The 27,839-nt window shown below is 34.9% G+C and overlaps 1 protein-coding gene across 1 annotated transcript; it reads right to left on the bottom strand.

The window, feature by feature from the left end:
• Positions 1 to 232: 232 nt before the first annotated feature.
• LOC110373030 (ras-related and estrogen-regulated growth inhibitor) lies at positions 233 to 27,320 on the bottom strand. Its single transcript, XM_021330120.3, has 5 exons — positions 27,049 to 27,320; positions 4,572 to 4,628; positions 4,116 to 4,189; positions 2,878 to 3,054; positions 233 to 2,241 (listed from the first exon to the last, which is right to left on the bottom strand). Exons 1-5 carry the CDS (start codon positions 27,248 to 27,250, stop codon positions 2,008 to 2,010), a joined length of 744 nt encoding a protein of 247 aa, XP_021185795.2. The 5' UTR covers positions 27,251 to 27,320; the 3' UTR covers positions 233 to 2,007.
• Positions 27,321 to 27,839: the final 519 nt, after the last annotated feature.

Raw genomic sequence — 27,839 nt, 5'->3', positions numbered from 1 at the left:
TACTCCAAATTTTTTGGGTAGCTTCCCAATCATCAAGTTACCAATAAATATTATCACAGATTTGAAACTAGTATATGTTTTCTATAGAACTACCAAGTAATAATCACTTCAGATCAGCGTGCGTGACCTTCTTGCCACATTTATCTCCTCTGAAAGTCAATTTGGTCAATTTTCAATTTTAATCAGGAGGTCAACTAGACTACTAAGGGTAACCAGTAAATAAATAACGCAATACATTTTCAATTTGCTTTATTGTTCTACAGAATTCTTAAATCGAAACATTATTTTCGTTAACAGATAAAATGCATAGGTTTCTACAATTCAATTTCTTCTACTTCTAGTAAATAGTATATTTTCGTGTGGAACAAACACTATGTATTCAGCTTAATCGTCTACAGAGTGTGTATTTTTCTAAAATATACTTTGGATTTCAACAGCTACTGGATTTAATATAATATATCATGACTATTTTTTTCTTCTATATCTATGAGACTTCGGTAAATATATTTGATTGAATTAAATTGGATTTTTAACTACATTATTATTTTTAATGATTATATTGTAAGCACAAAATAGATCGGATTTTATTTTAAGTAAATACTTTGAATACTATTTATCTAATGTGAACAACTGTATTATTTTTAGAACATTAAACTGCCATAGCATTGAGTAATATATTGAATTTCTTAAATTGAAGTATATTTCTTAACTTTTAAGTCTATGTGAACACTGACTAGAATCGGATAAAATTTAATATACCTAGTAAATATTTTTTTTTGGCTTTTGTATAATACTTTTTTTGCACCAAATCTGAATACGTAAGGTTTTCAGTCGCAAAGTTGTCCGTGGCGAATATAATGAATTTCAACTTCTAACTACGATATAACATTTTAAAATACTTATTTAAATAGTAAATAGGCCATGTTCTTCCACCATGTTTGTTGGCACGACAGGTGAAGTGATGGGTCATTAGGTGGTCATAATATTATCGACTAAGTATTGGTCGTTATACTTATCGTGCAGTGACTATCGGCAGTGATTGTTATTATAATATAGTCTCTCTTGAAGGCCAGGATTATTATCTAAAAAGTTCTGAACTGACTTACATTAATACGAGTATATTGGTATATTGAGTGCATTATTTCTATTATAGGCAAAAATATCTACCAGTGATATTCTGAATTCCAACTACTTATTCGCTAAACAGCGTGCATACAGTATTACTTGAAACAGCTATAATTTGATTAATCTGGTGACAATGCTCTTTATTTCCCCGTAAATATTATATCAACTAAATATACACAAATTAACTCGTTATGTCTTTAACAAGCGAACAACCAAACATGAGATTTTCACAATAGTTTTATCACACTTAAATAAATTAATTGGACTAAATTGTTACGTTATATCGTTTGTTTAATTTTGATCATGCAATTATTCTCATATTTTTTATTTTCCAAAAATTCTTAATATCGACGAATAAATATTATTTTTAATAAGACAATCCACATTTTAGTCCCATCATTTCTAACTCCAAGGCATTCCCATCGATTTATATTTAAGTAAGCTAATAATTCACTTTAGCTCTTTGTGAGCACGATCAGCTAAAGTGAATTTTATTCGTTTTGTTAGCACACAACATACCGTTTCAGTCGACCATGAACAGTTCTTTTCTCTCAAAAAGGGGACCCACTTAACCCATGACACGAATCAGGGTTGCCATTCATGCATAATGTTGTCTCTGCCTTTACAACGCACCAGTATTACGAAGACAACAATTTTAAACTTCTACATTTATTTAATTAGCGAATACATAAATAGGAAATAAGTAAACAATTCCTAAACAGTCATGAAGTATTCTGCCGTTGAGTCGATGAACTCTTACATGAGGCAGCATACGGAAAACGTAGAGGAGCAATGAGCGCAGGGTTGTGGGATCTTTCCATTCGGTATTATTTCGTGCATTGCTTCAGCATTGCCCTTAGCCCCCGAGGGCTTGAGCGCGGGCTAATCTTTCGGTAACGCGCTGTCGCTCTTCCCCCGCGAGTATACGCGGTAAGCTGTCTTGGAGCCGAGCATGCGGTCCAGCAGGCTGTGCTTGGCGCGCCGTCGGTGGGTGAGCACCTCGCGGCACAGCTCGTGGAACACCTCGCCCACTTGGTTGACTTGCTCGGCGGCGGCTACCTCAGCGAAGCTGCACTCGAAATCTTTGGCCAGAATCTCGCCTTCCTCGGGGCTCACCTGTAATGTAAAGAATTCATTTAACTTATTTATGAACGCACTACTAATTAAACAGTTTACAATGACGGCAGTGTGTTATAATGCAATTAATTAATTTGTGCAATCACTTCGCTGTGTGACACAAAGTGAAGTGCTTACATTCCATTTCATGTGGAACCACTGATCAGTTTCGATTGGTATCTTTCAAATTAATTAATTTTAACGTTTAATTAGCACTCATACTCGTTATTAAGGTAATTGAACAATATTATTTTCTGTTTAGTCTGCCAACATTTAGTTTTTGGTTTTGTAAAAATGCTCTAACAGTTTTTTTTACTTGGGTGGAGTTTCTAATGAGGTTAAATGGAAGTTGGTAATCGGTATGAAAGTCCTATGTTTATGAAGTATACAGCTTGACATTTAAAATGTTACGTTTAATTTTTTTTTTCCTATTCTGAACGGACAATCTAATAAATTACAGGGATAAACTTAGTGGCTGGTGTAGATCTCAGAAATGATTGCAACCGGATAGTTTGGTTATCCAACCCGCTTATGATAAAAAAATCCCTCCGAGTACGAAGCCGCGGGCAACTGTTAGTCTTTTCTTATATAGTAAAGAGGAAATAATATTTTCTTAAGTAAAAAGTTTGAACAAACCTGTCTCAAGTGCACCATATCGGCCTTATTGCCGACTAGAGCGAGCGGTATCTCAGGCTGCAGGCTCTGCTTGGCGCGCCGCACATAGTTGAAGGACTCGCGGTCGGTGATCGAGTACACGAGAAACAGACCATCGGCCCACTGGGCGATATCGTTACCCGGCAGCTCTTCTATGCTCTGAAATAACGGGCTTGTTATAGTTCGAGGGCTGTTGTGGCGTTTGCCTTTTAGTTAGTGTTATTGTTTTATTGTTCCGTTGTTTATGAGTGTTTTTTGTTCTGTATGATATCCATAGAAATGTAAAACGTATTGAAATCGTAGACGCCTATATTGTACAGTAATCGTCTTGTTTGAATCGGCCAAGTTAAAAGTTTTGGGGGCAGGTAGAGGTGCTTATCACCACTAGCTATCTACATTGTAATCATACGGATTTTATAATGTTTAGGTACTTTTTGAGGCAAATAGCGCACAGTGCTAGTCATACCTACCTCCGAACACATCTAAATATCTAACAGTGCTGTCAAACGTGTCTCATATTAACGACAGACATCGAAATCAAATTCAAGGTTCAAAGAAAAACACGTAGGTAACTGTACGCTAAACATATGTAGTATTACAATATATCGAAGTGTCTAACTACCGGTGTGGCTTGCCAACTTCTGCTTCCATGCGTATCGTTACTCTCTTCCCGATGCTAGGCGACACTTTGAATAATATGATTTGGCAAAGAATGGATTTGTAATTATTTATCTAGCTTTTTTCGTAACTGTTTTTTTTGTCTGATTGTTTGTCACAATAATGTTAAATTTTTGACATGGTTTGAGAATTGAGATGGTCCACTTAAGCAAAGTTTTTGGGTCCGCTTGATGAACAGGCGATTATAAAGTTATTTCTATTAGAAAAATCTGCCATAAATGCTTTGATGGAAGTGCCAAAAAAAGGTTCTAATATATTCATAATGAAAATTAACCATTTTGTTTACACTTGAATCATCTTTGCAAAAGATAGTAAGACCCAGTGTTTAACAAAAGTACAATCTTTTAATAATTTCATGCCAGGAAACCGCGACTTTAATGCTAAAATCGCCAATCTGCCTTGAGCGCACGTGGTGATTACCGGTCATCCTATCTCTGTGTGAGAAAAGGCCTGTGACGTACATTGCGACAGTGAAAAAGCTGATGATGAAGGGTGATGACGAATAATTACAATTACAAGCAGATTTAAAATCAAAGAGTTACCTTGGGGCAGGTATCCAGAATCTCAAATAATATCGGCTCTCCATCCAGAAGCGCTTCGTGTTTGTATTTGCTGTCTGAAAACAGAATAAAATATTTCATTTACGTAATTCTTTTGTACGTAAAAGGTTTTCAGTGGAACTGCTCAACCGAGTACAGAGAAGCTACAGCGAGAGCATTGTCGTGTTTGCTTTCTACTTCATTGAATTATCGTGAAAAGGTAATTAAAAGCTTATTATTCCTTTTATTACTCTTAAAGCCAAAGTGTAAATTAATTGTAAAGCAGTCCCAATTCTGAGTAAAGGCTGAATAAAATTGAAATCACAATCTGATTTAATAATGGTATTAATTACAGTTAATATGTTCAATTAATAGTTCCAGGAAACAATTTTCTCGAAGTTTTCACTTAAACACAATGGTGGGTAAATATTTCGAACAAATAAGTTAAGCAAAAATTACCTTGTTGATGGTCGTACTCTCCGATGTATCTTTTTGTCAAAAATCTGACCGTTAGAGCTGAGAACAAGAAAAAATTAAGTTATTAATATTACTAGTATATTTGCTAAATAAATATGTAAACAAAGATATCTAAGCAAACAAAGGAAGACACTGTTTAAATCGTTCGATTAACACACAATTTAAGGTGCTAGAACATTATTTATATTATTCCTTAAAAGATATGCACTAGCACGGTAAACTCATCACGCATATGAAACACAGCAAACAGTTTCTACTTCATAAACTTTCATAGCGCCAGTGAGGAAGTGAAGAATGTTCTACATATAATTTTAACGAGAATATGTTTGTCTATTCACCATAATATATATTTCATTGCACGTCAAACAGCTCTCAAGCCGCTGCAAGGTCTATTAAAGAAAACAAGCAAACATCACAACTTTTAAAACGTGCGTAGAAATAAAAACATTTATATGACAGTGGTATTTTACATCCGCTCATCTATTTTTCATGACCCTGCGACCGAGGTCATGGTCTCTTCTAAATATTTTGCAAATCAAAATGTAAGTACTCTTTGTATTTTGTTTCTTATTTATTTCTGATATCTCAAACTACGAACTACAGGGCTTTTTCATGGTTTGCCATAAAGCGACAGCTAAGATAAACTGTATTATATAACCAATCACATAACTATATAACCAAATTAGAAATGATTTTAAAACTAGCAACATAAAATCAACTCATCTGCCATCATCTGCCTAGCCTTTTCCCAACCATGTTGGGGTCGGCTTCCAGTCTAACCGGATGCAGCTGAGTACCAGGGTTTTACAAGGACCTCCTCAACCCAGTTACCCGGGCAACCCGATACCCCTTAGTAAGACTGGTTGTCAGACTTTCTGGCTTCTGACTACCCGTAGCGACTACCAAAGATGTTTAAATGGCAGCCGGGACCTACAGTTTATCGTGCCATCCGAAACACGGAAGAACTCATTATGACAAGATGGTCACCCATCCACGGACCGACCGCGCCAAGCGTTGCTTAACCTTATGATCGATCGATCCGCGCGGCTTTGACTTAGCCACGAGCTCTTCAACTATAAGTATGTATCCGAAGAAAAAAATAAATGAAAAATGATTTAGCATAGACAAAGAAACGCTTCAAGGCTCCATGTCCAAAGGGTTCAACGACACTGTTTTACTAATACTGTAGGGGTAACCTATATCGTAAAAACCAAAAAGTGTAAAAAAATTATCGGCTCACTGGCTCGCTACAGTCATTATAACCCCAAACTACAAAACGAAGAGTAGGGGCGAATCGACCTTATTGCTACATGACATTTAGACAACACTGGCCGCATTTTTGGCCGACTTTAATGCTATTTAAAATGTACTTGAATTATGTATTCGGCATAAATTCGCCGAGACAGTACAACTACAACAGATGCTAAAATAAAGTGGGTGTGTTAAAATGTAGACGATAATTTAAAAACGAATATACATAAGTACAAAGTTCAAAGTATGCCAAATAGGTTAATGCACCAGTTGACTGACAGGTTTGGACATGAATTGAGTCGGAGCGATCGGGCGAGTCTTGCCAAGTGCGGAGACATGCGGCGCTACCCCTCAATGTCGTTCGTTCAACCAAAATATATGAACCACGAAATGTAGTGAGGCTCAGATACTCCATAAATTTCTGCCTGATTGTATAATTTGCAGAATTTTAATACGAGATTTTTTACATAGCATAAAATTTCGTTTGATTATATTATCTAATAAACAATGGAAAACCACCAATGTGCCAGTACTGCCCACTTTCCTCTATATTATTTTTAAAAATAGGTTCTAAGGTGTATGGACTTAACGACAGAAATTCAAGGACATCATAGTTGATGATTTACAAATCTTGATGAGGAAAACTAACGTCTTTGCTAGGTACTATGTAAGACTTTTTTTGGACGTTTTTGGTAAGTATTTCCCGAAATAGCTGCAATAAACCCGCACCGCATTGGCAACTATGTTTCTTTCCTAAACAACTCTCAGGGTATTCCATTTCACGGCGTCGGGGATTTCATAGATTTTAATAGTTACGCTGTTTACATAACACGGGCTTTACGTTTCTCACATATTTGGACGTTGAGCTAATCTATCGCTTTCTTTGTGTGATTTATTTATTCTGTAGAAGTGCAATTTTTTTCTTGTTTAATTTATGTTAGTCCAGTAAGCGAACTGGGGAAACCGGATAAAACTCCGTTGAAATAAATAATTAAGAGCATAATAAATAGGTAATTATCTTCGTTAAAAAATGACACGAAAAGACCGACAAATGTAAGTGTCAGTAGGTTCATGTGAAGCCTACAAATTTTATAATTTCAGTATGAGAGAAATACTCGGTGACTAGAAATAAAATCTAGACACGTGCTCACTAATTGATCCTATTCTTGTTTGAAAATGAAACTAATAATTCCCTGCATGATATGTATGTCGTCTACTGGATTAAGCTATCAGCTACGACATATTAAGTTACTCGGCCGTATTTTGCTGCTACGCGACTACGCTGCTACGAGCGTAGGCAATTATCTCGCTGAATAGACTGATGCGAAATACTTTCAACTTTGTAGGTAAACGGATTATTTTGTTCATGTTTTTAAAGTTATTTTCCACATAAACTATGTTTGCTTCGTTTTAGATCTTTATGATACAGTAACGCTATTAAACGTTCCTTACCGAATTGCAGTAAATCTGTTACAATTTCGTAGCGAATTGTTTTGATCTACGTAGATATGAAAAAGCTTCGACACCTAAAAGTAGGTTAAGTTTCATCAATTTGCATGCCTATGATTTCTCAGAATGCTTTTAAGACATAGAGCAACGCTAATAAGTCTAATATTATCAATGTAAAATCAAAGTTTTTTAATAATACCGTCGATGCCTAAAATATCCCAAAAACTGACACGCCAACAGCATTTTCGTCCTTGACATGTTGTGTCATGTCAATTTGCACATCAGTATGTCATCGGCTGTATTTTAAGCACTATGCAGCAAATATATAAGCTCTCGCACACTGCCGACTAAAATGTCGGCCGATAGCTGACATGATAATCTCTGACAGTTTATTTTAAAGGTAATCGGAAATCCTATCAATAATATTTTTCGGCCTGATTGTAAAAATGTGCGCACTGCCATTTATACCTTCATTTCCATACGTATGAGCTAAATCCAAATATCGCTCAACTAAAAGTTAACAGAATGCGAGGGATCAAATAGTCAAGCCTGCATTTTATACACTAAAATGCTTTCAAACTAGTTGGGAAAATATTTCATCATGTGAATAGCTAAACTTTGTGTTTTTATTTTACACTGAGTGAAGCTTGTTGAAAATGGTGTCATCCGTTAAAGTTATAAAACGAGAATGTTTTAAAGTATTAATAGATTAAAATGTTAGAGAAAGGTGCATTTTTATAGAGTTGACGTGCAGGCTAAAGGCATGCTCTAATACTTCGCTCACTAGATACTAGGTGAGTGAACCGTTATGTTATTAATAGCAGTGATACAACGTTATATCGGCGATTGGATACGCTATATTATGTCAAGTGAAAACTTAGCGTTTATATAAGTGCATTAAAAAAACATAAAGCACCGAAAGACTGGATTCAAAAGATCGAGAAGTGGGGAGACAAACTAAGGAGGTCTTTGCTCATTAGTGGGACAGTTCATCCTAAGAAAAAAATGGCTGTCTATCCGATAAGGCATTGCACTCTGTAAGTACAACGAGTAAAAGTGGGTACGACCTGTTCACGTAATTATTTAAACGTACTAAAACACTTGAAAACCCAAAACACACTTCAGCCACATGCATCTCATAAAACAGTAATTATTATTGTGTAATCAGCACTTTATACGTTATACAATCGCGCTTATTCAGAACGAAAACAGCTGATTTGGCTCTAAAAACACTGACCGAGTCGACGAAAATAGTTTTTATTAATAATTTTACCAACAGTTTCTGGATCGTGTAAATAAATTAGTCCCGTATTTATATTTCATTGATCCTGGTATGATTTCCTTGATCTTCATTTGCTGGTTATTTTGGGACTTATTGCTGTCTTGTCAAACTTTGTTTTCTTCGGTTGTCGTATTTCGTGTGTGAAGTAGTCGTGGTCGTCGTGAATAATAATATAGTCGTTGGAGTGGGCAGATGAAACACTCCGCACGATGTTTTGTGACTTTTTTCTGCTCGAAGTCACCGTACTGCACTTGTAGTTGGACCGGCCCACAATAGGTTTTATTTGGTCATTGCAACGCGTAGGTGACTTCCCGCACGGTCTAGTCTAGTGCCTGCTACTTTTTCCTGGACGACAAGACAAATTATATCGCGTCTCGAGACAGGACCAAAGAATTCGAGTCGGAATAATGTAAAAAGACGCAAATTTTTTTACCGCTCGTGATAAAAAGGAAACTTTATATTATCTTTTGTCTATACTCTTACGAAGCTATTATCGGAGTTAGTATAAATAAGTACTCTCGGAGTTTTTGTGAATAACTGAACGGAGTTACTGCACAGTTCGGGTAATTATCATAAAAATAATTTCATTTATGCAAGTATAACGACGTTTAATCCTACCATAATATTATAAATGTGAGAATGCATGGATGTATGTTTGTTATTCTTTTACCCAAAAACGGCTGGACTGATTTGGCTGGAATTTGGTATGTAGATAAGTTATACCCTGGATTAACACATAGGCTTTTATCAACAGAAAGAGGAATCATTTGCTTGTACCCTAAAGGTTAAAATTAAAAATTATTTCCCTGTTGGAAAGCTAGACTATCTCCCAAGGCCATATTTTGTCTAGATACACGAAGAAGTTCCCTATCGAAATGGGGGAAACCGCGGGAAGTTGCAAGTAAATCTATAAGAATAAACTTCTCCCAGCAGTTTGATTCGAATCATTTATTTCATTTCGCCTCATTAGACGAGCTCGCAATACAACGTGTCACGACGGACTACTCAATTAATAACGTGAAACAAATTATCATAATATTTATTTGTATACTTACGTATTATTAAAATAAATAACCAACAAGAAGTGACAGGGATTAATACGTTACCTTCATTTATTATTTTTGAGGAAATATTGTTATAGTAAAGTCGTAGCGTAATTCTAAATAACTATCGCGGACAAAGGAGAGATACGTAGCTATATAAATATAGAAAAATGATTTGGGTTTTTCAATTTTGAAAATCTCAGCCAGGAACCTATTTTGGCAGCAAAAGGAAACCTGAGTTCGTACCTAATAAAGGAAAAGTTGGCAAGAACTTTTGGCACGAATACTTAAAACATTATTGTATTGCACGTACTGTATCTCAAACGTTTAGACGCCACAACACCGTAACTCATAATACCAGAACTCCAAGAAGGTATTTATGAATGAAAGAAGAGATATTTCAAGCATCAACCAACAACGACTACCGAAACTCCCACTTATTAAATATTTAGGTGCAGCTTTAACAGGTCGAACTGTAGACAAAGATTTTCAAGTACCGTAACATTTAATAAAACCTTACATCACGGCTACTCTCTCTTCTAAATAATGCTAGCAAAACAACTAATTCTAAACCCAAAGATGAATTTCTCGTTAAAAACTTCCCGAAGCAATACCAAAGCTTGCACACTACACAATTCATAAAAACATAAAACATATGGAATCAATATTGATCTGAATAAATGTACAAATCGCATACATAAATACAAGACTAATGTAATCATACTGAAACTTTTATGGCAGATTGTCGATTACAAGTGTAAAACACGTGTGCCGATTGGGCCGATTCGGGAACCTCTTGATCAGTTCTTGAATTATTTACGGAATTAAATTACGAAATATTATTGGAAAGTTTTTGGTCGTGCGATATAAAGTTATCAAAATTCATCTATAGACAGGTATTGAAGGTATTAAATTGAGGTATTGAAAAGCTCTTTCTCTTACTCAATCTCGCAAAAAAATACTTTAAAAGGCACTGTTTAAATACCTATGTATAGCTTATTAATGTAATATCGCAAGCAATCCTTAATCGCTTTGAGACGAGTAAAATAACCCATAATACAATATTAGCATACCTACCTAAGAGCTTTGTATCATGTACCTAAAAATAAATTCTAATAAAATCGTGAATGTACAGAAATAGCTCATCGTGGTCAGCCAGCTATCACGCATAGTAAGCAGGAGCCATTCATGGATTCTATTTTAATGCACCCTTTTATAGAATCATTCAAAATTGGAAGTACTAGAGAATGGTAATATATTTATCAAATGTAGGTATGTGATTATCGACAAGTAACAAAAAAAAGTTTTGCACCTACCACTGCTATTTTCCATCACCCAAAGGTAGACTGGTCGAAAACGCATAAGTATGTGTATGCAAAATATATTCAATAAATAGACAATATTGGAACATCGATGTTAGATTCACAGCCTTTTCACATTAGTAGATTTTCGAGCGGCAAGGCTGAGTGACATCCCGCAGTGCAAACAATTGACAACCACCGGTACAAAAGTGACGCTAAAAACCGGTGACACCACCCGGACAAACGAAGCGGTCGCTCGGGAAACCAGCCGGAAAACTCGCCAATGTGAAAAGGCTGACCTGGATTTAGTCAAGCTATAGCTAAAGTCCATTATTTTACTTAGAGCCAATTTTCCAATCATCCGTTAACTTCTATTTGATAAATATGGCTTCTTAAATATATTCTTCAGAAAAATCAGCTATTGTCGTAAAATATCTGAAATATAGCACCTAAACTTATGAGTAAACTAAATTGAACACCTTTGAGTAGGTACAGGCATGACATAAAACTTTAGATTCAAATAAAAGTTTAAAAACTTAGTCGCGTCGTTTATTAAATTTTCAAAATAACGCAGGAAAAGGCACAAATATCCTGGCTTTGTGTGGCTTCGCTTATAAACAGAGAGATAGCGGTATTGCACAGGAATGCAGCACATTTTTCTTAAACTATTCTAGTTATGAGAAATAATGATCTGAGCTGACCCAGCCGCATAACTCTAGCACTCAAAGGCTCTTTAAGAAAAGGTATAATACAAGAATGTAAGGAAACCTCCTTCAGTTCAGTTCCTATAGTTTAGTTATCCAACTAAACTACTGAAATAGCTGCATTTTATTTTTAATCATTTATTTTGTCATTCCTGTGTAGTTATCGTAAAATATTTCGTTACAGTGTAAGCGATTCATCAAACAGCTCTTATCCTTTTTAATGGGATGATAAAATCACTGCTCCCGCTGTAAGTGCAGCGTGGTTGACAGACTCTTACTGACTTAAACCCAGCATTTTCCTTCTTAAGCCCTTTGTGTACCAGGGCCGCGATAACTCTTTGGAACAATCCCGTAGTACTAACCGGCAGAGCTTTTCTATACTACCGTAACGAATCTTGTAGATATGTGTATCCATTACACATACAATTTTCATAAAAAGGCACTTATTTATCGATTACCTATGAGAAAGAATTCGGAATAATTTCAAAGCAATAAATATAAATGTAGTCTGTTAGAATTAGTTTGATTGTGATTGCATACAAATGTTTCTATTACCGACACCTCGTCTAAATATTTACATAATCCGTCAAATGCAGCTGTTATCACGTACATATTTAAACAATATTGTCTGGTAACCGTGCTTACCGTGCCTTGAAATTTTATATAGTTGTCTTTGCACGTAAGTACATATTACTAACCAGGGTTGATTTTAAGGGTAAATTACTGCCACGCGAATAATGTTACTTTTATAATGTCTCTCAGAAGAGGTTTTTAATGTCTTTTATAACTTGACAAATTCCCTTCAAAGTATAATTTAAGAATATTCAAAACAATTTCACTACATTTCAGTCTGTAGATAACCAAGTAAATAGATCACTTACATAGTCTTAGTTTAGATAGTCTCACATACTTCCGAGTATGCGTACAATATAACTCGATCGGAATATTCGCAGTAATTGATTGAAGTGGAACAATCCAAGCAAGCAAGTCTTAACCCGGTTCTATCCTAACATCGGAAACTATGTGCGAGTTTCCTACTGCAGGAACTCGGAGTATTTAAGGCTTCCGAAGTTCACACTAAATTGGAACATTCACCTGGGCTACCAATTACTTAAATAGGCGAGCGCTTGTTGTGTACGTACTTTCCTCGTGATTTTCAATAATAAGCTTAAAAGAGTTCTTAACTAAACGAAACTTTGAATTACCAGTTAAAGTTTTACCTACTTATAGCCTACCTATGTGTGTTATGTTGTTTTTAAAATACCATATCTTGTAACTTTGTATAGGTAAGTATATCAGAAAGATACGTTCATTGTTTAATAGATAGTTTTCGAAAAACAACCAACTGTAACTTAATTCCAGTATACAAACAAAAACACATAAAATAAACAATTGAATATCTTGTAATGTCTAGCTTATGATATCTTGTTTACTGTTTTCAGCCATAACTTTCTAGAAATAAGTACGAAATAAAACAAATGTAATGATGAAAATAATATCTGTAGCAATTAGCAGTATCGCGACGTGACAAACAAGCAGCCCACGGATTTCTATATTAGTGAGTTTACCTGCAACACGATACTATGATCCTGTGGGTGAGACCTCAGTAATGATTACACAGAATAGTTTTATTTTCATGTTATTGTTGATGTTGTGGCTGGACAATTTGATACCTGCCAGTACTTAAATATAGATAATTATGTTTTATGTATGTGGTATTATTCCAAACTATCAATAAAAATGTTGCCCCTACTAAGGCTAATGCTCCACCTCCCAAAGATAGACGAGTAGACTAAGATGTAAAGCCCGCCGTTGTACAATGTGCAAAAAGTATTAAATAAATATATTTTTTTATATGAAAATGTCAAATGGTTGAACTAACTCAAAATTTCAAGACTTCCCTTGCTATCTTGCTGTGCAATCAATGGATTCTTTAGATTTTTTGTTACATGTACAACCACAGTCGTAATTCACTCGTAAATATTATAATACGACTATCTCAACAAAAAATATGACTTGAAACTACTTTGGTAAATGATGCTATCAAGATCATCTCAGAGTCCGTATACAATATTAAACAATTTATTTGCAAATATCACGGTTTTATGGCACAATCTATGTATTTATTAGATCAAAAACAGGTAAGCAACGACATAGTTTTAATTTAAAAATAAAAACTATAAACCGAGGTATAACTGGCCACTTTCAATTATTAGCCACTATTCACTTTGACTGCATAAATTAAGAACTACTCTCATAGAACGCCATCTATTATTTATTGTTAGTATTACCTACTCAACTAGCTTTCATTATAATGACAGCTTTTTCCTCTATGAATACTAGCGCCAAAAATATCGGCCATTTTGTGACAGCACGCGTACAAGTTCCGACGTGAACGGTAAATCCTTAAAAAAAAATTAAGGTAATGATTGAAATTAAAAGTGAATTTTGTAATACTTCGTGTAGTAAACGTCAGTTGATTGTGTTTGTGGTATTGTATAGATGGTAAACGATCGTTTTTTAAAGTTTTATTCTGTCAGTATCTATAATAAGGCGAGATTAGTTGGGTGGCCAGTTATTGATTTTCATTTTTGTATATTTTCATTTATTGGCCACTCATGCCAGTTACTGAATTATACGCTAATGTCCGAATTTTACGAAAAAATAAACATATTTAGAATGAGTATAAGGCACACTATCGTGTAAAAAAAATCCAGATCAAAATATACACGTTTATCAGTAACTGGCATGGGTGGCCAGTTACTGATAGTTGTATGGCCAGTTACTGACGGATTTTCTTTTTGGACAGATTTTCTGAAATGTCTTTAAAAAACGCCAATACTCTAAAGAGGCAATAGAAAATGCTATCAAATTTATTGAAAACAATGAAGGTATCCAATCCAAATAAAACAATTTCTGTTCTCTCAAATATACCTTTCTCGGAATACCTGAAACAAAATCATCATCCACCTGCCCTTATCCCAATTTAATTTGGGGTCGGCGCAGCGTGTTTTCTCCTTCCAAACTCTTCTATCTGCCGTCATCTCACAAGTAACATTCTTTCTTACCATATCTACTTTCACACAATCCATCCATCGTTTCTTTGGTCTTCCTCTTCCATTATATCCGTCCACATTCATATTCATCATCTTCCTCACAACATGATTCTCATTCCTCCGCAGCACATGCCCATACCACGACAGCCGGTTTCCACGCAGTTTTTCCGATACCGGCGCCACTTTCAAAATCAAAATCAAAATCTTTTTATTTCACATAGCCCTTTGCAGGCACCTATGAAACGTCACATTAGTTCCTCTTATATACTCATTCCTCACTCTATCCATTCGCGTAACTCCACACATACCTCTTAACATTCTCATCTCTGCCGCATGCAATTGTCTTTCATTCGTCGCTTTTGTGGGCCAGCACTCTGATCCATACAAGACAGCAGGTCTGACCATACTCTTGTAAATTTTCCCCTACCTGAAACAAGATACATACCTGAATACCTGAAACAAAAGTTGCCCGATTTTCCCAAACGACAACGAAAGCGCCAAATTGAGCGAACTAAATTTGCGTTAACATCCAATCAATATGTTGACAAGATAAGAGAAAAACAATTTAAAAAGCAAGAAGAAGATACCGCAAAAGAAGAAAGGAAGAGGTTACGAGAAGAGAAAAAAAGTCAAAAAGAGAATGATGTACCAAATAAAAAATCAAAAAATAAAACACAAAAGCCTGCTACTAATAAAATTATAAATAGTCAAGATGAGTCTAAGAAACTGTTAGAAAATAAGAAAAACCGATGTGTCTATTGTGACTATTGTTTGAACATAATAACAAGAAGGGTGATCCTATGTAGGCTCTGTAACAAACAATTTCATGAGAATTGTATACCATTATCCCACAGGATTCATATTCCTGAGGATGAATGTGATTCTTTTTTGTGTCATAATTGTTACAAAGAGAGAGATTACATCTGATGATGATGATGATGATGATGTAATTAATTTATTTAAACACGTCAATAACTACAAATGACAAGTTCCTCGTTACCATACTATTATTTAAGTGCAAACGAACTGTGGTATACTGATCTCATTAAATTAAGCTAAGTTGTAGTTTTTTTTTACGAATTAAGAACCACCTTGTTAGATTTGTTTTATTATGTTTTTTAAGTTTATAATTACTAATATAGTTCCTTTATTCTATATATTTTAATTGATTTTAAATATTATTTTTGCATGGCCAGTTATTGGTATTATGGTGGCTAATATCTAATTTTAAATGGCCAGTTATTACTAAAAAAGACTACTTTTTCATTCTATTAAAATATTACTACATAATTCTATGTAGTTTCATTTTTTACTCACTAATAACGATAAATGGATACTTGCTTTACCTAAAGTTGATACAAGAATATTAATTTCTTGACACATTTCGTCATGGCACTTAAATGAACAACTCGCTGTCCTTAAGTGGCCAGTTACTGGTGAGTTTACCCTACACATTCTGTTGACCCGAAAAATAATTGTGACTCATAATTTAGCCTACCTAGAAGACCGGGAAACTAGAGCATCAAAAATCATTAAAACATTTGGCAAATAAACATGCATAACGTAAACTGAAGTAACACTTTCGCATGACATTCGCAAAGCCGCTAATAAAAAGCTCATTAATTTAAAAATATCGGAACGTTTTGGATTAAAAATACTTTCTTCTCATCAAAATATAGATACATTAAAACGCCTATCCGACGTTATGTCTATGAACGTATGGCAAACAAGACTATTTTATATGATAATAAAGCAGTGACGATGCCCAGGCGTGGGCTTCACGTGGGCTAAACTTTAAACGTAAAGATATATTTATGTAACATTACATTTGATCGCATACATCAACACTATCGTCATTCTACCGGATTTTTTATGATGAGAACAAAGTGGAGTCTTCAAATGTTTCAAATTAATCACATCGCAGTCATTTATAGAGTTTATTTCTGTATCATATGAAACTTTCTCGGCTCTTATGCCGTCAATAAAATGTCTCAAAAATGAAATGTACGCCAAATATAACAAGCTTTGGAAATAAATTCGTGCATTAACGTAGTTAGTAATTGAAGCCGAAACAATTGTTTGTGTACAATAAAGTATTCCGTTTTATATTGCTCACGAAGAATTATAACCTCGCTTACTATCGCAAACGTTTTGACATTTCTGACAAATAGTTATTGTGCTGTAAATACACGGCTATTCACGCTCAGTGGAGCGATGTTAAAACCCAGAACTGTACATATTTAAGCTGCGCTCATAATTTCAGCAACGTAAAGTAAATAATTAATTTTATTGCATAATAAATATTCACTTTTCATTACGTTGAATGTACATAATCCTTCAAATAAACAGTACAGCATTTTGTCAGAGTTAAAAGTATAAATCTGTTATGGAGGTATAATGTTTAAAAGGTATTTAAATACTAAAATAAGCGAAGAAACGATAACTTGATCGTAGATGTCAGCATAAAACAAAACATTAGTTGACTGTTTCATTTCTTGGCAGCCGAAGACGCGGTAAGTCACCATAAATAATAAACTGGCAGCTTAAAATTATGAGAGTATCGGAAATAACTGTCCAAGACTTCAATCCAAGAATTTTATAAGGAAGCTTCGAACACAATAATCAGAAGTAGCTGGAACACCCTTTGTCCTATGTCCTGACACCCAAAAATAACGTAACCTAGCTAGCTTTGGCAAAGGAATTTTCAAAATCGGTTCAGTAGACCCAGAGATTGACACCCTGTAACAAGGCCGGCGAACCTTAATTGACTTACGTTCCAAATTCCGAAACCCAATCGTAGAACATACATCGATGTAGAGGAGTATGCGGTATATTCGTCAATGGTTTGATGCATTTCACGAGATTTAGATGTAAATTAAGTATGTGTCAAGAAGAGGAAAGACTTTAACATCCCAAAAAAACTATGTGGACCTGAAAAAAAACACATTAGTTGTACTTAATGGGAAGTATTTCTCTAGTGTAAAACCGCGAGAAACGGGTTCTACATAAATGCAATTAAGATGACAGACATTTAATTTCCTTACTTTATTCACCAAACGAACTCCCTCAATACTTTCAAAATTGGGTTCAGTAGAACAAATCATCAAAATATACCTAATGTAATCCGTAACCCACAAGATAAGATCACAAATCTTATGTTCAGTAGTTGGCTGCCAAAAGCATTCACAATGCTTTTCAATATTCTGGATAAATCATGCGATGGAGCATCAAAACAATATAAACCAATACTGACTGAGCCATACGGTAGACGGCGTTCAGAAGATCCACTTGGATAATCGCTCGCCTAGGCTTTACCGACTATGTTAGGGTCGGCTTCCATTAAAACAGGACGCAGCTGATAACAATTGTCCTGCATGGAGTAAATGCCTATCTGACCTCCTCAACCCATTTCACCTAGACCACCCGATACCCTTTGGTACGATTGGTTGTCAGACTTTCTAGGTTCTGGCTTAAACATTATTTCGAACTAGATAAGATCCTGAGAAAGCCGTGAATCCACCTTTACCATTACAGCCAAAAACCAATTCACAGATTGAGAAGTATAGAAGAAGACAACATGCTGATCCGACCCTAAACAAACTAAAAAAAGGTTAAGAGGACGAATTGGAATTTTTGGCGCCAAGGATTTCAATTTTTCTCAGTAAATACAAAACGGATCAAAATACAACTTGGTTACCTTAAAGTTCATGATATAAACCTTATTTTGTTAGAAGTAGAAACATGATTAGGTAACTTTTATAACAGAGAAAAATATATCAAACATACCTCTTTTTAAAAAGAGATTCACATATTATGGGCATACGGGACCGATTTAAGCCTCTTCACTTTTTAGTAGTTGAGTATATACATACTCTTTAAAACTGTAGAAGGAATTTTTATCAAATTATCATTTCTAAATATTAAAATTACAAAACCATTTTGTCGCTTACGACTTTTAGTTATAAGCTAGCGCGCGTATTGTTATCCTCGCCCCGCTCAGACGCTCCGACCCCTTTTGGCGCCTTAGATGCGCGTGCCGGTTATGGAATTATTGTTGACCAATTCCTCGCCTTAAAGGAAGATGATGAAAGCGATCACTGCATAAAGGTCTCTATTAGCTTCTCGATATGCAGGCTGGATTTCAGTAAAGTCCCAACTAACCAGCTAGCTAAAAGCCCGACACCTCTAGTCAAACACGATTGCATTAACAAACTTATTAAACTTTACTCGATACAATTATTTCCAAAATCCTGTTTCAAAATATATCCTCTGAACAAGCTGCCTGCTGATCATGTTATCGTGGTACATAACCATTGACCTACTTGTGCGGCACACGGTAACATTGTTACCGCCTAAAATTAGTTCACTTATGAAACATTCTATTTTTACTGTCCACTTGAACCGCGTACTTTAAATCTTTGGTGAACGCCATTTTATTTGTTGTGTACTTTTGTTGAAGCACTATCTGAAACTCAAATACGTGCTTAAAAAGAAAAAAACAAATAACGGAATATAATATACAAACAGTTTACAGATAAACCTTTATGACCACATGCAGCCATTTTCACTTTTTATAAGACGGCCTCTTATTTCTATCAGACAGTTCCATCAAGCACTGACTATTCCAAGAACTTCGAATAATTCCCAAAAGTACAAATCGGATAGTGGTTATTAACCCTAGTGCTCAACATTCGTGCACAGATTCATGTTTACCAGTACCGCAAATTCATAGGCTTTACAACGATGTACCGTAAATGCTGAATGCGCGTTTAATTTGAAACTAATCAGTCCATACAGCTTCATATACGCTCCTGCGAATGTACGCAATACCTCGGCAATTATGTCGGACTTTCAGCCGCCAATTGATTCTGTTGCCTTTGTTGAATTCCAATATTCGCGCGATGTGATAGTAATTAGTACAGGTTGCAGGCTACGTGCTAATTAGCGGATGGCTAAGCTGGCTCATTTTGGGCGTTTCATCAGTGTTAGTGAGATGACGTCAGATAGGAAGGAATGCCAGAAGAAGACTGCCGGAACATATTAAAAATTTGGATAAGAGCAGGAGAATTAATGATGATGGTTTTGAGTATTATCTGATCACAATTTTAATAAAATCAGTACCTCGAAAATCTACTAAATTTAATTATATATGAATGAAATCATTACCTACCAATAATATAAATTCCTCAAATATTGAACATCTGGTAAACATGTTTTGGCATATGTATTCGACATCTAAATAAAATCAACCTTTACCTTAATCCATAATTTTATTTCACATCACATGACATTTTTACGTTGGAAGCACGAAACTAAAATAACTGCGCTTTGCATACGAGCCGATAATTCCGGCCGATTGGATGGATCTATATCAGCAGACTGTTTGAATGGATGAAGACAGGTTAGGCTTATCAGCTTTTGATGGTGAGCCATGATCCACTCCACAAGTCAAGGCAAACTCGAGAGCAGTTGATTTTTGTTTCTTCTACAAGTCGATCATTAGCATTAAAAACTTGTAGCACTCTACCAATTTTATATGATGATTTGCATAATCATGATCATTTAAACTGAATCATTAGGACTTATGTTTTAAAAACAAAAAGTTGCTAAAAAAGTAGTCACATGAAAAGCTTATAAATTTAATTATAAACTTGACCCGATATAATGAATTCTCGCTCAGCAGCCGCGCTTCGCCATTAATGTAGAGATACCAACTAACTTAGCACTACATTAGCCTGTAAACTTATTCATAGGGCTAAAATAGGTTTATTACTTTACCTACATATGCGCCAGCTTACTATGGAAAACATAGGAGCTTATATACCTCTTACACGCTGAGCCCCGGCGGGCAACTAAATGGATTGAAGTGCACTTTCCGTTCCATTCAAGCATCGCGACTTTTGTTATGAAAGTTGCAACTCTAAAATATTAGGTGTTGTCTCTTTGTATACAATCGCTTTATTTCATTTTACCTGTGACCAAATCTAACAAAGTAACTTCGAGAAAATTGTATTTCTCAGAAAGTGTAGCATTTTTATTCGATTGCACTTTGCGTTATCAAAATTATTCTCAAAAGTACTAAGTAGGTACATTGGAGAAATATTACATGGCATTTTCATAGGACGTTTATTTTTGTAATGTTATATTATGAAAATATCCACGTGCACGTCTGAAAGGACTCTAAATTAAGCAAATAATACACATATGATGACGTTGGCGCGCACATAAATTCTCATAATTATCGTAGTTGGCATCATTGTGTGTTAATATTGTACTTAATGACCACGCATGAGCTGCTTATTAAGTGATTCGTTTGCAATCAAACATTTTAGTAGTGATTGAATGGAATCTGTATTTTATTAATTAACGTTCATTTAACAAATGAGATCAAATGTGTTGTAATTTTATATAGGTATGGATGTATACCTACGTATATATACAAGGTAGGTATTTTGTTTATTGATTTTGGTTTGGGTACATAATCCCGCTGCTGTTTACTGGCAATCATAACGGACGACCATGAAAAACACCACGCCACGAATACACGGGAATTTGTTTTACATATCAATGATTCTAACATTAAGGTGCAAGCCACCTCGCAATAATCAAAAATAGACAAATCAACAATAGCCTTTCATCTTTAATTACAGCTCGAAAGGAATTTTAAATGCTCTTGCGGATAAAACCGGACTTCAAACATCCGGCCGAAGTTAAATTCGTTTCAATTTCTAGCTAGATCAATTGAATTCTTAATCAATTCAAGCTGATCACGAGTTTCATTATGTTCTAAACAAACCATCCTTGTGTACGAGAATAAGATAAAGAAAAAAATCCGAAATATGTGAAGAATCTGGGAGATGGCCAACAGTTTACATTGTTTGCGAATCGTCAACGCGTTGTCAGCGCACTTCTAATTTACCTCGAGGAAATTGGCGCTAATGGCTCCTGCTCTCGACTGTACGAGGTTACGTTGTACGGTTAAATAACAGATGGGTGACCGCTCATACTTGACAGGAGCAGAATTGTGTAGTACGTATTTCAAAAACAATTTAATGCAGATATTCTCATTGCAAATTCCCGCATCACCTTTGAACTATCAAAGCTGAAAGGAGACAAACGAAAAAGTCGCGTCGAAAAAAACGAGTTGACAAAAGTACAATAGCGTTGATGAAATAGCTCATACATATAAAGCGGGGCTCAAAAACCTGAAAAAAATGAAGCTCGATTGCATCGCTTTGAACTGTGTGACCTAAAAGCTAAGGCTACCTTTACAACCTATGCTCTTCATTGGCACTCATTCTAATTGGGTAAAAAATAACGAATATTGCAGATATTTTTACAAACGCTCAAGTGCTCTTTGGTGCACGGCGGTAGATATTAAAATAGAGGAAAGTAATTAGTATCGGTATGAGTGTTGGGCTGTGTGACTATAGTTGAGTAAGGGCTTTAATTGGACACGGAAAATTGCTACAGGAATACATTTTAAATACACTACAGGTTTTTCAATTAAGTTTTGCGTACAACGATATAATTACTTTAATGCAAACTATTTCTCAATCAAACATGACTATCGATTTTGTTACATTCATTTGTTTCATCGGCTAAAGCTATTTGTTAATTAGTGAATTGCAGCTAAACTGATGTAGCCACGTGTATGTAGGTACATTAAAACATATAGGAACATACATATTTAAAATGTCTTTATCCAGGTGTGTAAAGTACCCCTCTAAAATTAAGACAAAACTCATGTCATATTCAATTAGAATTCAGCGCAAGCAGCAAATGAACAGTACAGATCATAAAATATTACAATAGTAGGTACATAGAGGTAGTATGATATAGTTTGTAAAATCAATTCCATACTGAAAGTGCATGAAACAGATACGAAACTACTGACTATAGTGTTGTTAAAAGTTAGCAGAAGTTACAGTAGGTACGTCCAATATAACTGGTAGTGTCTGAGGTCAGGAATTCCCAACTTTCATACAGTTCACAGATGAAGTACGGTGAGCTATTTGTTGATAACTTCACACAATTTCAGTTATTTTGTAGCTGCTGTATTTTATTTGTTAATGGGTTTTCTAAAGTTAGGTATTTAATTTTGCGTTCGCTGTGCACGACAATCGCATAGCGTCATCATCACCTTTTTACCAACTATGTTGGGGTCGGCTTCCAGTCTCACCAGATGCAGCTGAGTACTAGTGCTTTGCAAGGAGCGGCTGTCTGACCTCCTCAACCCAGTTACCCGGGCAACCCAGTACCCAGGTAGGACTGGTTGTCAGACTTACTGACTTCTGACTACCCGTAACGAATGCCAAAGATATGCAATGACGATCGCTCAGCATTAATTCTAATACTAAGTACTTAAATAAGATGTTAGTCTTATTTACCAAAAACATTCCTAAAGGAGTAGGTACTTAACGCACCCGGAAAAAACTTTTTATAACATTGCCGAGTTTTAATCTACTTAATCGTCTTTTCATTATGCCATAAAAATTACTTATTTTCTATATTGATCATGAGCTTTTTAATGAGCGTAAGATAGCTACGCTTTTTCATTCTGAGAAGGAATTAGAGTTAATCGCCTCGTTCAAGGCGGATTAGCGATATCAGACTTTTAAAGTCCAGGTTTCCGCAAGATCTTTTTCTTTTCCTTTACCTTTTCTCAATCATTGGTAGATCAAATATACTCAGAATGTAGATCATGTAACTTTATACCTAACTAGCCTTTTTCTACTACTTTCCGCACTCGTGAAATAATTTTTCAAATTGGTAGTAAGAATAGAGTCTCTAAGCATAAGTAAATAAAAAACGGATTCTAACTCTTTATTTTCCATTGGTAGTTGCCTGACCAGGAATCGAACCCATACTTCAGAGGTTGTTCTTTTAACCACTTTGCCATCAAGACTTATTGTGGCTAAATTATTTGCACCATAAAACTGCACTTATGAAATCATTAAGGAAAATGCGCGTTGCTGCGTTTCAATTAGTATTCAACCAGTACCTGCTTGAAATCGCATGTGGCTAAGATAAACATGACGTACCTACATAAAAGTGATTAAAGTTTTAAGATTCCGTCAAAAATAATTATTATTTTAGTATGCTGTGGTATTGTTGTATTGTTTTTTTAACGTATCGTAATGCAACCAGAAACTCTCTGAAAGAATGATTACCTATAGTTTGTGTAAAATATTTCAGCAAAGTGTGATGTGTAACAACGAAATTCAATTTTATTTTTTTTGATCCATTTTACTTTCCCGCTGGGCCTTTAATGTGGTTTCAATATTCGCGATATAAAGTTACGGACATGAAAATATTATTAAAACGGTACAAAATAACAGCTGCATATTGAAAAAAAAACTGTTTTGTTGCAGTTTTTCGCGTACACTTTTAACATTCATATTTTCAGTATAAAATAAAATAGTTGCGTGCAAAAAATTGTTAATCTGTGTAAAAAAGCTTTTACCATATGGATAGAGTTCACACGTTTAAAAGCTTTTTATAGCATCTTAGTTTTATAATAGTAGGATACCGCGGGGTGGCAATTTCACATGCTCCGTCAGTAGAAACCTACTATCACGGCGCGATAATGAACAGTAATTTCAAAGGGTAGTAAGCACTGCCTACTGCCCTCTATTTTATCTAAGTGGGGATTTTTAACATGAATCTTCTGCCAACGGTTTCACCGGCATCTCATGGGAACCATGCCTTCCTTGATAAATGGGCTATCTAACACCGAAAGAGTTTTTCGAATAGAACCAGTAATTCCTGAGATTATTAACTTTGCTTATTAGGAATACAGATTTGAAATGCTCTGCAAAATACCTTTGAAAATGCAAGGTGAAATATTTCATGAAAATTCATTCAGCATTCCTGGTCAGCGCTAACAATGCGGAACTTTGACGTGCATGCGTCATTTGTTTCGTGTTTACAGAAGTCAAGTTCTTAAAAGCCCGTTAATGAGGCTAAATATACGAACAATAGTACAACACGCCAGTCAGAGTTATAAGCCGTGAAATATGCGTACAAATGCCGTGGGATTGATGCATATTGCCGTGGTTCCTGAAGAGAATTATTGGGATAATCAGGTGATCTCTGGTTGGGAATCTATATATCGACGCCTTAGAGGGAAAACGTCGTCTTTGTAAGAGACAACTTTTCAGGAGGAAGATAAGTTAAGGATGTTTGAAAGTAAAGGACATTTATATTCCTAGAAATGGTATAAAAATGTGAAAAAAAAGCATTTCCGAAGTTATTAATCTTTTTTTTAACGACGTCAAAAATCATCAAATGACCGCTCTCGCTATGGGTTAGCAGCGGCGAGGGAGTAACTACTACGTACTCACGAATTTCTGAACTGATTAAGCTGAAAATTAGAAGGAAGGTGGCTTAGACCCGGGAGAAGGACATAGGATTTTTGTCTTCATCCAGCTACGGGAAGCAGTTATCTCGGGACGCGGGTGAAACTGCTGAGATAAGCTAGTTGAAAATAGTGCAAATATGTATTACGTACAGATTGCTCGAGGGGGGAAGAGAATATGAGAAATTACCTACGTATGTAAAGTTTATATGAGTTGGAAGAAGTTCATATAAAACTTAGATAAGTATAAGGAATGAACACGAGAAACATTATCACGTTAAATAATTATAATTAGCAGATATGCAGAATGTCAATTTTATTATGTATATTATGGACTTTGAACATATATTTTTTTAATGTTTTCGTTTATTTATTTACATAGATACAAGATACTACTTACTAGGATAGTTTTTTTTTGTGTTGTAAATATCTTTTGACATTAGGTTCACCCATAACAATACTGAACCTGTACAGAACTGCCAAAATGTGAAAAGTTTGTGAACATTAAAATAGTATGGTGAAGTTATACAGATAGATTTAAATGAATTGATATCAAGACGTTAATTACCTCTAATTATAAATCGTGTGCATTAAGTTTTTAAGAATATTTGTTATATATTTATAGTATGTTTAAGTTGTAAGTATATATTGATATGGTGATTTTTTATGTATTAGTTTATAAGTATTGTAATGTACGATATATGTGTAGGTACATATTTGTATTTTTATGGGCCCTAGTTGCCTGAAATAAAGGAATAAATAAATAAAGTAAGTTTTAACACTGACAAGTCGATAACCCTTTTCCTTCATTTATTATACTAACACTAGGCCGTTGTATGAAACTGACCCCGAGCTTTAGAAACTTATTCGTATGAGTTTACGTTTGATCTGATGTGCTTTTGTTTCAACTATTGTTTGTAATTTCCGTCGTGCTTAACTGCTAACTATTATATACTACAGCAGCGGTCAGAAGTAGAATACCAACACGTTATTTAAGTGGCATTAAATTTATTATATTTTTCAGTAAATAGTACTTAAAACTTAATGTGTACCCTAGTTATCTAACTAAACATTTTTTGATGTAATTTTTTTAAGAGTTTATATTTAATTACATAGTTATATACATAGATATTTACAACACAAAAAAACTATCGTAGTAAAACAATAATAAAAAAAAATAGTTTAGATTAATTACTAGATACCTATAGATATAATTACTGGGTTGAGACTAGGTGTATAATAAAACGTGTACAATTTATTAGAATATTAATTTAAAAAAAAACACTAAAAATAATTTAATAAATATACTTGTTAAATAAATATAATAAATAATAGATATGATTTCGAGACCTGGTTTTTATTTAAACATATTATAAAAAAAAGAAAAGCTGTTTGTGAAGCAGTGTACGTATCACGATACTTTTAAAGAGTTGTAAAAAGTTTTGTCTCTAACATTTTCGGTTAAAATACGGCCTGCAAAGTTATGCAAATTAAATAAGTAAGTAACACAACTTACTGTAATAAAAGTATTATTAAACCATGATAAATAAATTAAACAGCTAACATATTAACGTTTTAAAATTAGTAGCAGGCATATCGCAACAGCTAAAAAAGTTTATTATATTTTTATATCCGCAGTCTGCTAATGTTTAGCATACGTCTTGTATAATATTATCCAATGATAAATTCCACGGTTTTTATTACTCATCGATTCCGCACGTTTTATTAGTAACATTTACGATAAAAACTATTCAGGGCCTTGAGACAAAAACACTTGTAGTCCATCAGTATTATTTTAGCAATGGTGTTAGCAATGTCATACCTACGCATTTACGATTATTTTTATAATCACCAAAATATAACGGGCAACGTGGCGTGAATCACTGACCAATCGAGACAAATTCTAAACACCCGAAAAAAAAAGTTGAAAAAAAAACTTTTTTTGTTCCGAAAAAAATTCTAAATTGCACAAAAATAACACTGCATTTATGAATAATAAATCACTGCACATACCGCTTTTCCCCACAGACGGCGCGCCGACCACAGCAACTTTAACTTCGGAAAGCGACGACTTCTTCCTTCTGATCCCCCTAGCGGACATTTTACATGGGACGCGACGCGCCTCTACTTCGTCCGTACTCCGATTGCGCGCGAACTCGAAACAAAAAGCTTCAGCGCCCCAATCTATAAATACATGAGCGACACTCACTGACATCGACTGCGTGTTAATAGGTCAAGATCTGGCCAAGATCAGAGTCGTGCAAATAGCCCTGTTTACACCGGCTTCCTCCAACCGACTGGGTATGGCGGTAGGCCAGCACTTGGACTCAAATGTTCCAGCGTATTAATCATGTGGAATTTATATGCATGTAATTTAGTCGTCAATGTTTTTAGAGTTCCGCTAGTAAATGAACCCGCGAACCCCCTCATCATCTACTGCTGTTATACTTAATATCCTGCAAAATATTATTACCAATAATAATTTAACTTGCACTTGCCATATCTAATAATTTTATCCATAAAATAAGTGTATTCTATAAAACGCTTTAATCAAAGTCTAAAGTCATTACGAAAATATATCTTCATCTATTTTCAGTTGACCGCTATTCAAAGGTTGATGACCGCAGTAATAACTTTATAGGTAAACTATTACCAAGTTTATTTACCGTTTTATAATTAAGATGTTCAAACTTATAAAAGTCACTTTAAAGTTGGTGCTACTTTCCCGCGCTTTCACTCGTGTTCAAGAAAACTTTTTCTTTACGGAACAACTTAAAAACATACAGATCCTCGAATCCTACCAA

The sequence above is a fragment of the Helicoverpa armigera genome, chromosome 1 (assembly GCF_030705265.1).
Source record: "Helicoverpa armigera isolate CAAS_96S chromosome 1, ASM3070526v1, whole genome shotgun sequence".
Lineage (NCBI taxonomy): Eukaryota > Metazoa > Arthropoda > Insecta > Lepidoptera > Noctuidae > Helicoverpa > Helicoverpa armigera.
The sequence above is the reverse complement of the archived record's forward strand: the minus strand, read 5'-3'. Positions and strand labels throughout refer to the sequence as shown.